At 44.4% G+C, this 13,289-nt stretch overlaps 1 protein-coding gene across 5 annotated transcripts in view; it reads left to right on the forward strand.

Moving 5' to 3' along the window:
• Positions 1–13,289, forward strand: part of ULK1 (unc-51 like autophagy activating kinase 1) — an 80,366-nt gene that overhangs the window by 27,504 nt on the left and 39,573 nt on the right. For all 5 annotated transcript variants that reach the window (XM_080628890.1, XM_080628891.1, XM_080628892.1 and 2 more), the window contains 3 exons: positions 1,208–1,309; positions 9,187–9,245; positions 12,964–13,046. In XM_080628890.1, the coding sequence (XP_080485016.1) occupies positions 1,208–1,309; positions 9,187–9,245; positions 12,964–13,046 (244 nt within the window). The remainder of the gene's footprint in view (positions 1–1,207; positions 1,310–9,186; positions 9,246–12,963; positions 13,047–13,289) is intronic.

The raw sequence follows: 13,289 nt of genomic DNA on the forward strand, positions 1-13,289 counted from the left end.
GGACATTACAGGGAATCTCAGTGTTTCCTATTGTTTTGTGTTTACTGATGGATTTGAAGGAAAATGGGAAGGGAGGGTTCAGTTGGGATTTAGGGGGTGTTTGAAGTCTGTCTTTAGTGAGCATCTGCTGGCAAGGCAGGCCTTTATTCCCTGCTTTAGCTTACAGCCCGTTGCTGCTCTTTTCATTCTGCTCTTTTAAAGAAGAAATGTATTTTACCCACACCAGAATGAGTTTTCTGTTTGAACCCTGATATGACTCATGTAAGACTTGAAACCTCCTTGTGTAGTTCTTGTCCTGCTTCCTGGGCTTTGTTTAGTGTCATGCCTGCTTGCCTTAGGGACAGACCAAGCTCCTGTCCACAGCTTGTTTGCTGCCATTTTTTTCCATTGCATGTGTCCTTCAGTTCTAACAGAGCTAGAAAACTGATCCTGGTCCATGCTGGCAGCACTGCAATGAAATCTGTTGTTACAAACATGTGGGATTAGCAAGCCTGTCCTGTCCCTCTGCTGCTGCTCATAAGGCACACTGCCTCCTTAGCCACAGTGGACTTGCACTGTCTCCGGCTTCTGGAACAGGCTTGAGAGGGGGCAACCAGGGGCATGGTGTGAGATTAGAACCTGGAGTCTGGGGCAGAGCAGAGCTCAAGCTGTTGGACTGAACCGTGCAGATCTACTTTTGAACCCAAACTGTGACCTTGGCAGGAGGCTCTGGAACATAATTAATATGCTGCTATTTTGGGCTAAATCAGAAAGTACATAAGTGATGCAGATCAGGATGGAGGCTGAAGCCTACCTGTTCAGCGTGAGCCTTTCCTGCTCTTCATCTAAACCTGCTGCTTGCTTTGGTTTAGAAGATCTGTCTGTGCAATTTCAGTGAGGCTCCTCCTGAGCACAGGTGACTTCAGCAGAAAGTGATACACTGAGAAGAAGGGAAGAGCTGACTTTGCCCAAATGAGCTGAACGGCACAGGGTAATTTTTGTCTGCATGAATGAAAGTCTCTTCTTCTCCTACCTAGATAGAGGATTGGCCCTTTTAAGGTAGTGTTACAGGCTTTTCAGGAGCAAATCTTTCTTGGTTACTGTAGAATCTAGCTCCAAAGTTTTAAAGCATAACAGTGACTTCTGTTTCTTTCTTGCTAATAAAAAAAGAGAAAGGAAAAAAAGCTGCATCTTTTATAAAACCCATTTCTGTTTTCTCCCCCAAAAGGCACCAGAAGTCATTATGTCTCAACACTATGATGCCAAAGCTGACCTCTGGAGTATAGGAACCATCATTTATCAGTGTCTAACAGGAAAGGCTCCTTTTCAGGTGAGTTGCTTAAATCTATCCTGTTTCTGATTCTTTCTTTCTTTTTTCTCTTTCTCCTTTTAATCTGTTTATTTCTAAGGCTTCTGTCACTTATAACATTAACTGCCATAGATCCAGCCTCAGGGCGGTTTGGCTGTCCAACACCTGGACAATGTGGTGCTTTATATGTTGTGATGCTGGATGTGTTACTACAATATGACTCTCCTTCTCTGGATTGTATCTCAGTGAAATGTATTTCCTGGTTATAAATCCTTAGGAAGGGTCATCTGTTCAAAAAATTATGATGAGTCAGTTAAAGCAGTTTTGGTTTTCTTTCCAGGCCCACACTTAAAGACAGTTTCAATTTGCAACTATACAGTGTATACTTTATAAAATTCTATTGGGCATGGAAGAGCAATAAGGAAGATTGTAACTGCAGGTTCATGTTCAGGTTGGTTTGGTGGTAACTGGTGTATTGTAGCTAAATTGACTTAAGAGCAGTTAAGTAGGTTCTTATCAGAAGGATCTTATCTGTCATGTCGCAGCAAAGCATTCCAGCCTGAAATGTTTATGTTCACCAAGTCCAAACCCCTCCAAATATAACACAGTCCAGTAAAACTCCACCGTGTAATTTACGCCATAACTTCTGGATGAGCTAGGGCATATCTATTGTGAAAAACCTTCTCTGATTTTACATTTTCAAATGATGGAGAATTCATCTCAGCCTTATAACAGCAAGTTGCTTCAGGATTACTTCACATTTTTAATGATGCATAGCTGGAGTTCCTCTAGACTCAGTGTGTTTTTCTTGTTCCAAATCATTAGTATGCCACACTGTGTATTGCTTTTCTTCTTCCATGCTGAATAAGGCCTGCAACTCTCCATTGCAGCCACTATTTTGAAGTGCTGTACTTGTCAGCATTGTTTTTCCTTGCTGTCTTAGAGCATAGTAGAGAAATGCTTGAGTTGCTGATACTTTTTGCTTCTGTGTATGAACTCTGTCTCTAATCCGTGGGAAAAGACTAAACCTCATATTTACACGCTTATGTATCAGCTGATGCCAACTCTTCAGCTTTTTAGATCAGTTAGGGCAAATGTGAAGTGTGGCCCAATTGCCTCATGTACTGGCATTTCTTTATCCCAGCTCTAACAAAAAAAACCTCAAACCAAAATCTCCAAACAAAACCAACCAACCAAACAAAAAGTGTGTGTGTGGTGAGTGTGAATCTATGCTCGTGTAATAAGGCACATTTTAGGAAGCGCGGGACTTTCTGAGCTGTAGTTCCACAGCCCTTTAGAATTTCACATAAGACTTTGAATGTTTATGCAGTAGCATCATCAGGGTAAAGTGAATTCTGAATCCATTGCAGGAAAGAGTGGGCAAATACTGAAGTAAATTAATGGTATGTTTTGGTTTTGTCTGAGCCAAGAACACTTTTCTCCTTCAGAGTCATTTTTTTCCTGTTGCTGTAAGAACCTTCCATTCCGGTGCTTTATGTTCTGTCCATCAGCTTGCTCTGCATTTAGAGCAAGACTTCATTTCCTTCGAATGTTTCTGTTTTTATAAACACCCCTACAAAGTACACTGCAGCTCCTGAATGGCTCCTTTTTACTGGCTGCATCCACTTCTTGTCAGAGCTGGTATCTTTGTTTGAGAGGAGAAAATGACTGTTAGGATGAAAGGAAATAAATATTTGTGCATTAAGACAAAAATGTGGGGGTGGAGAAAGCAAGCTTGGACTCTACATGCATAGGGAGAGTCTTGCACTCATTCTGGCTTGTTACTTGGTGCCTTTTAGTCTCTAAAGGCACCTTGATACTGTACTCATTCAAATTATTTAGTTATCGTTTAACGTGGTGGCTGTGTTGTAGGTGTTCTTTGCTTAGTAGTTCACACACAACTGTGGGGCATCTGGTTTCTGTGAAAACATTAGGTGGCTTTTATCATTGCTCATTGAAGCATGTCACAGAAATGTTCTGAAAACACTTGCTCTTACAGAGGAGACTCTTCACAGGCAATAACATGGAATACTAGTCAGCTTCATTCAGCTCTCCAGCCAAGGTTTTGAAAGGGCAGGTGATCAGAAAACCATCAGCTCTGCCTAAATGTATGTCCTCAGGCTCACGCAGAGGTAAGAGCAGTCCTGTATGCCTGTCACCCTCTGGTTGAAGCATGACAATACCCTGCCTTGTGGTGGGCAATGAAGGGGCTTTTCAGTCCCTACCCAGCAGGTCCTGATTGTTGCTTTGTGCTTGCTTGACTGGATGACTTCTCTCTTCCCCGTATACATCCAACATCTGTTGGGCTGAGGATGGGGTCATTTGTTTCTCTATTTTTATGTTTCCCTCTGCCTTTTCCTCTTCTGGGGTTTGTATTTTGAAGCCAAATGCCAGGCCCCATTTGTTACTGCAGCAGCAGCTGTGGATTTGTTTGATTAGGGAGAGAGAAGAGCTCAGCCCAGGTGGTTCTCTGTGCACCATCTATTTGTTTTGACTATGCGTGTCACAAATTGCCTTCTCATAGCTGCAGAAGCCTGTCTAGGGCAGATGTTGGAAAGCTAGTTAAAGATTAACCTGGTTTATTTCTTTGTTGGCATGACTATGTTGTAAGAATTTGCTGATGGTCACTGAGCAGGCAAGAAGCGATTTGTTTACAGAGCTTTGAGGAGGAGAGAGGGGTAGTGGATGGAGATGATGGGGAGACCCTGAATAGGAATGAGTGCTTTTGGGAAGGGCACTTAAGAATGGGTGAGGAGGTAACAGGCTGATTCCACATAGTGCCACCAGCAGACCCAGTTGTACAGGGCAGTCAGGAACTGGATTTCTGACATTAACCTCTTCAGGCTAAATCCTCGCTGTGCCTTCCCTCCCAGGCTGGCAAGGACAGCCTCTCATCTCTGTTTAGCTGATATTTCCATGGGAATCTGGAGCACAGTGGCATGAAACTGCATTTGGGAGCTCTGGCTGTTTGCTACATGAGCCAGTTGGGCACCTTCAGAAGGATGCAAACAAAAGGGACTCCAGTGATATCTGCAGTGAGGAGGAATGAGCTGTCTAAAAATAAAGCAGGGCTTTGGGGGGACTGGGCTAGATGGAGGGAAGATCCAATGTGTGGAAAGGCTGAGGCAGCTGTCAATCCAGAAAGTGCTTGTTGAATCAAGGCAGAGATGTGTGCAAATGGGATTTCTAGCTGTCTCAAACAAAATTAACTACAGGTGGGTCACCCAAGGCAACTTCCCAGAGCCCTTCCTGTCCCTTCGTTGCCTCATTGCATGCAGATGATAAAGAAGCTGCTGATGCTTAGATGAGAACAGTTGGTGAGGTGGCTGGTGAAGCTGTCTTAAGGAGCTTTTTGTATTAAACATGTCCATAAACAAAACAGTGAGACTGCCATAGGGATGAGATTAATGGGATTCATAATCCCTATAAACAGATTTGCTGAGCACTATATTAATGTGGAATTGTTAATTTGCCTTGCCTAATAAGTGGTCTGCAATTGCATTTCTCTTGACTTGAAATTGCATTTCAAGTCACTGAGGACTTGAATAGTGCATTTCCTAGTCTTCCTGATCACTTGCTGCACTGAGAAGTACTTGAGAATGTGATGGGTTTCTCTTGCCCTTACCTGAGCTGGAAAGATTGGGACCCAGTGCCCACGAGAAGCTGTGTAGACAAGTGACAGCCAGAAGCAAAACTGGAGGCAGAGAAGAAAAAAACATCTTTCAAACCCAATCTAGTCCTTGTCAGATGGTATTTTAATTATGATTAGAGGTAAATGACCTCAATGTCTTTTATCTTGTTGTGGTTTTTTGCTGGTGGGAGTGTGTGAGGAATCACGCTGATGTTCCTGGTGGCTTCTGTTGTGTGACCCCTTTAAAAACTGGACATCTCTTGGTAAGCAGATGCACCACCAAGCACATGCACTTTGTGTCACAGGTGTCTCGGGCAGTGACACGGATCTACGTCGGTATCAGATCCTGCTAAGGACCATGAAACCTGGTTGTCTGCTGTCTGAACCTTTGTATGAATCTTCTTTGGGGCTGGTTTATGGTCATGGTGTGCTTTGTCTCCAGGAGAGTGAGCCGGGGAGCAGGGAAGTGACAGGAGAGGTAGTGCAGGTTTTACTGCCTTGTCTGGCAGCTCTGAAAGAGTTAATGTGCCTGGGTTTGTTCTCATTCCAGCTGGCTGCTAGGTGAAAAATTAATTTCTAAGCCTGGTGTACCCAGTCCACTGCTTTATTTCTGGGTTAATTCTGCCTGCATAAGTACTAGGATTATGTATTGCTTACAACAACTACTGCGTTGTGAAATGGGCCTTGAGGAAGACTGGGGAAGGGAGGATTTTACACCCACAATTGAACTCCTGATGTATTTGTTAGGCAGACCACTCTTCTGTCCTCAAAGCTGTTCTCTCTGGACTGTCCTGTGTCAATAGGCACAGGTATTCCTGGCAGTGGTTATTCTGCTGAGACTGGGTGCAGTGATTGACTTGTGTAGTCAGTGAGCCATTGGCTTTTAGACCAGTGTTTGTGGATCTGATCCTGCTCTGTTGGAAGTAGAGAGAAAAACATCCTTAAGAAGGTTTAGGGTTTTTGTTTCTTTGTGCTTTCAGGTTTCCCACAATGTCAGCCACCTAGTTGCAGTCGTCTTAAAGTATTGACTGTTAAGACTGCACAAGCAGAAGGTGTTTGCAGCAGGTTTTCAAGCTATTCCCTAGACCTGCTGAACCAGAAACATTGTTACTTATTTCTTTTTTCTGAATCCTCTCTGCACCTCTGAATCCCCAGGAATCCCAAAGGAAAGGATTGAAAGAACAGAGCATATACCATAGACCTACTATGAAGTATTGACTAGGCAGTGCTGTTCACTTGGGGGTGTGAATGCCTCTGGCCGTCCTCTGACTGAATGGTGGGCTTTTATATCCAATCTTCACCCAAGTGCAACAAATCCAGTGCTGAGTGCTTTTAGAAACACCACCCTGCGTGCTTTTTGTGTGCAATTCACTTGCAGGCAGCCAGCACCGAATGGGATTTGGCAGGGTTTATGCTGAATGCCTTTGTTGGCTAAACATATTCTTACTGCTGCTCAGGACAGAGTGGCAGGATTGAATTTGTCCAATTGTCTTTATATATAGAAAGGACAGACAAAACCAGAACCAGTTACACTAGTGCAGCTGTTCCACAGTAACATGAGAGGGGGAACAAGGGTGTGAATTAGCCTGCTGGTGTCTCCTGTTTTGAGGGAAAACTGAGCTGTCCATTCTGCATCCCTGTTTCTGACAGATGGATGGTGTCCTGCAGGTAGCAGCTGGCTCTGTGTACCTTGGATGTTGTTAGGTTAGTTATTAGGTACCAAAGATGTGGTTTTTCTGGTGTTTTTCTTGGTAGGGTGTATCTGCCTGGAAGGTAGGTTTCAAAGTAAGTCCTTAGCTTCCTAGAAGAAGAAATTCAAATGGCATTTCTAGTGTGTTGCAAACGTTTCTGCATTGCTGTTTGGTTTTTTTTTCCCTCTTACGATTGTCAGAGAAGCACGATTTATTGAAAGAAGAGGTGAGCAAAGTGGCTGAAGGTACCAGTGCTTTATGAAATGGATGCTAACAGCAGAAGAGCAGTGGTCATGTTACTGCGAGCCTGAGAGCCTGCTGCAAGGAGCAGAACTGTGAGACTCAGTTGATTAATAATGAAGTTATGTGAAGATGCAGTTGTTCTTTCCAACTGAATGGTGATCCACAGTTGTCTGTGCTGGGCACTCACTGAACTGACTGTGTTCACTAGCAGACAGCCAGCTAAATCAGAGACCAACCTGGAATCGTGGGCTCCTGGGAACAGCCCTAGTGAGGAAGCATGGTCTGAGTGGGTCAGAGTCTGACACTCTGTTCCTTGCAGAACAAGTGGGAATTGTCCTGAGGCAGCAGGATGTGGAGAAACAACATCCCTGCAGGGGTATCTCTTGAATTTGTACTAAGAGGAGGGGATAACTTCTACAGAGGATTTTGTTTGTATCCAAACTAGTGCTTAGAAACCCTCTGTAATGAACTGGACTTTGCACGTGTGCTGCTTTTAATGTACTCTTGTCTTTATTACCAGGAAAATTTCTGACAAAACAGTGTTTGAAATAGATCAGAGCTTCATTGTATTTGTGAAACAATTGAGTTGTTGCTACAGGAAATGAACAGAGCAAACAGCCAAAGCTTCTATCTCTGATGTGAGCAAGCACTTGACTTCCCTGCAGTGGAGTTCTGTTCCTTGTACGTTTTGTCTGTCGGGCATATTTTTCATCACGCAGAGCATTGTGGCCAAGCCATTTGGTTACACTTGCTTCATTCAGGTTTGCCAAATAATAAGAATCTAGTTACAGGGCGAGATCTGCAATGGGAAGGGTGTAAAATGGTGTTTTACTAAACGAAATCAGATTGAGTGGCAGTGATTGGAAGTCTCAGTGCAGTTTGGTATCTATGTAAGAAGGTGCTTTGCTAAGTAACATTCATTTTAATGGCTCGCGGAGAACATGTTTTTGCACTTCCTGTTGAATATGTTATTGCCGAAACCAGGAAATCTTTCTTATTTCCTTCTTTTAGGAATCCAGTAGCTCTCACTGGTACAAATTGATAGGAGAGCTGTGAAGTTTGGGTTACTAAGACTATGCAATGGATACTGTCCTGATCAGTACTACACGAGTCTACTAATATTAGCAGCTTTTGGGACTCTCCCTTTGGTTTAAGTTTTATACTGAACTCTGTTATCCCGAATTTTCATCTTCAGCCAGAGGGAGTAGGTGATGTTGAAACAGCATCTTATGTGGCTGCTTTTCCAGCCATGCTGTGTTAGTGGTATTTTGATGGCCATCTGCAGATTGGCTTGTCTGATTTGCCATTTTAAGCATCTTAATTGACCTTAAATGCTTCTAATTTAGAAATGGAAGTAGGTGGAAGGCTCTAGGGTTTTTGGAGCCTGCCCTGAACATCTGAAGAAGCTGCCTGTTGCCTCCTTGTTCACACTTTCCTACACACTCTGCTGCACCAACACTGATTGCAGATTAATCTCTCTGATCTTCCTTCCCTGTTTGTGTTGCCCTCATATCTGTGTCACACCAGCCAGCGTGCTCTGCCTTTCATAAAGAGACTTTGCCTAAGCAGAAAAGCTTGAGACACGAGGGTTAATTTACTGGCCTGTGTTATTCATTGCATAAAAACAAATGGAGAAATTACATTAGGAGAGTTTTATGTGTCTGTGCTTCTATACTGGTGATTTTATTTTTAACCACAGCCATAAGCCTCTTGTTGTGCCTAGCTTTTTCTTTTAAATAATCCCATCTCTCAGAGTTCGGAATCTCATTGTCAACATCCCCAGCAGTTGTGTATATTAGTGCACAAATAGGAGCTGTGGCTTGAGATCTTCTAGCTTCCTGGAATTAAAATAGAAAATCGTCATTCAGTTGCTGTTTTCCCCTGTTGCTGGTCTCTTCACGGATCTCTTGCCCATCAGTAGGCTGCCTGCCCCTTTTCTAAATGCCCTGCAGCGTTAATCCATGTTCTCAGCGGGATCTGCCATTCATCATTTGGGACTCCTCACGTCTGCAATTGTTTAGCCTCCTGGGTGAGGCTATTAGGCCAGCTCAGCCCTGAGCCTCAGAGCTTGCTGCAACGAAGCTCAGCCCATGGAAGGGAAGAGCAGACAGAACCAGGTCAGGAACATAAAGACAGCAGGCTGAAATGCTCTATTTTCACCTTGGTACAGTGCTGGCTTTTCAGTCTAAAGCGAGCTGCAGGTTCTCATTGTCTGTGCTGGTTCAGCAATTGAAAAGTGCCTCTGCTCTTCAGAGTAACTGTGGAACAGAAATGCTAATCCCTTCCCTTCACTGTCAACTGCTTCAGGCACTGGTTTTCTTTCTCCTCTACAGGCCAGCAGCCCACAGGATCTTCGCCTCTTCTATGAGAAAAACAAGATGCTGATGCCCAAGTAAGCATTTTCCAGTGTCACCATTTGTATGCACTTGTTTACTCTGTGTTTACACCTGTCCATGCATGGTCCTGGCTTGTCACTCAGGGGGATGACTGTAAAATATTTGGCCACATGCCTTCCTCCATTCCTTAAACCAGCAGTGGTGTGGCCCAGAGAAAGACAGCATTGGTGTTCCCTCTTAACACAGATCCTACTTCTCTCCTACACTGCAGAAGTTAATAGTTGATTTCAAGAGCCAGCTAGTGGTCCTGTCCCACACATGGCTTCACTAAGGCTGGGAGCCTTAGGAAAAGAACCCATGGCAATTCTTGAATCACGCGAGCAGCCCAACTGTGACCTGCCATACCTGACTGCAGATCACATTCCCATTTCTCACGTGTCAGGGCAGCAACTGCTTGTGCCCATCCTGCTAATAGGAGGAAATACTATAACCTCGATGGAAATGGACACTGCTGCAGTTTCCAAGGGGAAGATAACTGCTTTCATCCCACCACGGTGTATGTTACCTAGCTGCTCAGCGCTGTGATTTGTCAGTGTATTTTGGTGGTGTTGCTGTGGTCTTTCCTTTTGACCTCTGACCTCTTAAAGCCTCATGCCTGCTCTGAAGACCTCAGCCTGGTATAGAGACAGGACTGAAGCTGCAGATCGTACCTCCAAAAACTAGAAGGCCTTTTTTAACCAGAACGTTAGCTTCCATTTGGTAGAGCTGTTAATGCAGCCACATATGCAGGAAATTCAATGAGTTTCTGTATATGGATTTTGTCTTCTTTTCCTTTCTCAGTTTTAGACAGCTCCAAGAGGTAGCAGAAAGAACTGTCAAGAAGCTAGAGCTCTTTGCAGTGACGTGAGCTATTCATTTAACTTCTTTACTTTAATTTAAGTACTTAACTAAGTACTTAAAGGGAAGGAGGAGAAGGGACAAATTTCTACCAGGATTAAATTTGAGCCATCTATGTCCCTTCTGGGATTCAACCAGAAGGTGTCATGGAGTAAAACAACCAAACAGAACAATTCAAAGCTAAAAAACCACCACGTAGTTGGAGGTAGATAGTACGTGTGAGCAGAGAGTAGAGCTTTCTGTTTTCCCTACTATCTTTGAGGTAGTCCTTTTTGCTAAGAGGGAAATTAATTCCTACAATTAATAGGGTTCCTTGTGTTGATCATGCTTTGGCTCATGGTGGATTCTGTAGGAGGCAGGTGAGGGGAGAAATGAAGCTCAGCTGTAAGAGAGAGCATGTCTGTTCTTGTGGGGATTAGTCCTTCTCCTTTGTTGTTAGTCCTTTATGCACTCTGCATTTATCATCTTCGCTTATCTCCACTTTTTAACTGCCAAATTCCTCCACAATTTAGATCCAAGCCCATGGTTTTCCCACCATAGATGTCAGATCCAAAGTGGCCTTTGTGTAAATGCTGATTCCCTGCTTTCCAAACTCAGTTTGTCTTTCTAACATGAGCTACAATCTGTGCTATTTCCTGAGTAAACATGAATAAACTGCCTTGCCAGGCCTGCCAACACAGGATGAAACGTAACACCACTCGAGACCTCCTTCTCAGACTGCAGCAGTGCCAGGATTTGGTTTCATTCTCCTTGGGGCTAGGCAGGCTGGCACCCACCTCCATGGCATTGCCATGGAAAGTGCTGTGTTTTGGCTTGGGAACCAGGTGGGGAAGAAAAGCTCATTGGATGCTCAATCTCTGCCTGCTGGGCTGGTGCTGTTGCTATTGCTGACAGGTGAAATGCCATTCTGAGGTGGGGCGCTCATGTCAGTAGGAGAAAGCCCAAAGGCCTCACGATTTCAATAGCACTGATCTAAATAGCTAACATTTATTGTGCTGATTTGCATGGCAAAGTATGTTATAGATCATGGAGAGGGAAAGGAGGTATATGTTTTGTTGCTTATGTTTAAAAAGATGGTATTGTAAAATAATACTGCAAAGCTTTATGCTTTAGATGTGAGAGATAGGAGGCAAACAGGCTGTTAATCTGCACCGTCTTCAGTCTGCGTTGTGACATCTGAGGTCTACTACTTGACCTGTCTGTTTCTTGGCTTTAAAACCATACAAAAGCTAAAGTCATTGCTGGGAAATGGACTCATTTTGGATGAAAGCTTTATGTGTAGTGGATAAGTAATGACGATAGCGCTGGAGGACTGCAGGTCTCCAGCACTAATGTATTTTTCAGGAGACGCTGCTAGCTGTGGTATCTTGGGTTATTCCATTACGCAGTGTGATTCTAAGGCACACCTTTTTTGACAAGAGGGTGTTTTTTCTTGGCTCAGAATCTCAGTTTAACTGCACCCCTTCCAGAGCCTGGTGGCCTCCCCCTTTGGGAAGGCACATGGAACCCTTCTTGTGTCAGGGATGGAAAAGCAGCTCCTGCAGTACAAACAGGGATGAGGAATGCTTGCCATCATTCTCTGTTCTAGGAATTGCTGGGCTCAAATTCCTTACACCAGCAAGGCCTAGGGCTTCACAGAAAAATAACTGGGTAGTACTGAAACCTATAAATACCTTGCCTCACATCTCTAGTTTCATTAGCCTGATGGTGCTAGCTAGCACCTTTTCGCCCCCCCCCCCCCCCCCCCCATTTTTGTCCCAGCTTCTTTTCTTACCCTGCCAGTGACAGCATCAGTCAGGCTTGGCTTCAGGGCAGTGAGCAATGCCAGCCCAGCGAAGCCCAGCCCTGCCTCAGTGCTGAGCTCCTGAGCAGGCTTGGGCACCATGCAGTTGAAATTGCTATGCTGAGCACACATGCCATTACCTGAACTGACCTTCACATGGGGAGAGCCTGGCAGACCATGGGAGCCATGCAGGGCATGGCTGTGATGAACAGTGTTAATGCTGAAAGGAGCTGGAGCCACCTTCTCTTAATTTGGAGAGCTCTCCTCTGGCTGCAGGCAGGGCCCTGCTGCTATAGCTCTGAACAGTGCTTCTGGTTATGGAGGAAAGTCAGCAGAGCTGAATCCACTTACACAAGAGCTGAACTCTGCTTTCCCTGCCTTAATCTGTTCATTTATTCCTGCTTCTTACAATCTACTGGGGTTGTAAAGAACTGCCCTGGCCTCTCCCCCATCTGCTTGTAGGGTGAGGGAGAGCACCATGATTTACTAGCTCTTCCTGTGCTGCAGTGGCCATTGAAGAGAGTATTTTCTTCCTAGCTGTACTGGAAAGCGGGGTAATAGCTGCACTGATTTTAGCTTGATCGAGTGGCAGTTGCTCACATCTTAATTGATTAATAAATGCTGTATATAAGCTGCATTGAAAAACAAATGCTTTAAGAAATGGTAGTAATTAGTGATATATTTCACCACTGTTGTCTTAACTGGAAGCTTCCACTTGGTAACTGCTTCATTTTAGTGACCTCCTTATCCCTGTTAGAGCAAGTAGAAGAGACCTTATTTATCATGTGCAAAATAACTGCATGCTGCATGGATGACATGGGCACCACTGTGAAAGGGAAGGATCTGCAGGTGCTCATGGGAGAGACCACTAAAGCTGAATTACCTGTAACCTTAACAATGACACTGGGGAGTAAAAGTCAAATAGATGCAAATAGAGATGTTTCTGTTCAGCCTCTCTCCAATGAGCAACTCTTACGTTCCTAGCCCAGCAGGCACAAAGTGTGTTTGCATTTGCAGGTTGCCTTCCTGAATATGTAAAAGCAGTTTAAGTAGACTGCAGGTCTCTCTGATTTTGCTTTTGTTTTCAATCCTAGCATCCCCAGGGAGACATCCAGCCACCTGAGGCAACTGTTGCTGGGCCTTTTGCAGCGTAATCATAAGGACCGCATGGACTTTGGTAAGACCTTCTTCCATTTCCAGCTCTGCTGCGTGTCTGTATCTTCTGCCACTCCATGGCACTGCATGTAGCTGTGTGCATTTGGCTGGTGCTAGCAGAGGCATCCAAACCCCTGGATTTTACCTGGAAGGTTTTAGTGTATGTGCTAGAAAGGTCAGTGCTGATTCCAGCACAGTTTTGTAGACCTGGAGAATTGGGACACCTTCAGCAAATGCTTCTTACATGCATCCCTTCTCCTGGCTT

The sequence above is a fragment of the Psittacula echo genome (genome assembly GCF_963264785.1).
Source record: "Psittacula echo genome assembly, chromosome: 13".
Lineage (NCBI taxonomy): Eukaryota > Metazoa > Chordata > Aves > Psittaciformes > Psittacidae > Psittacula > Psittacula echo.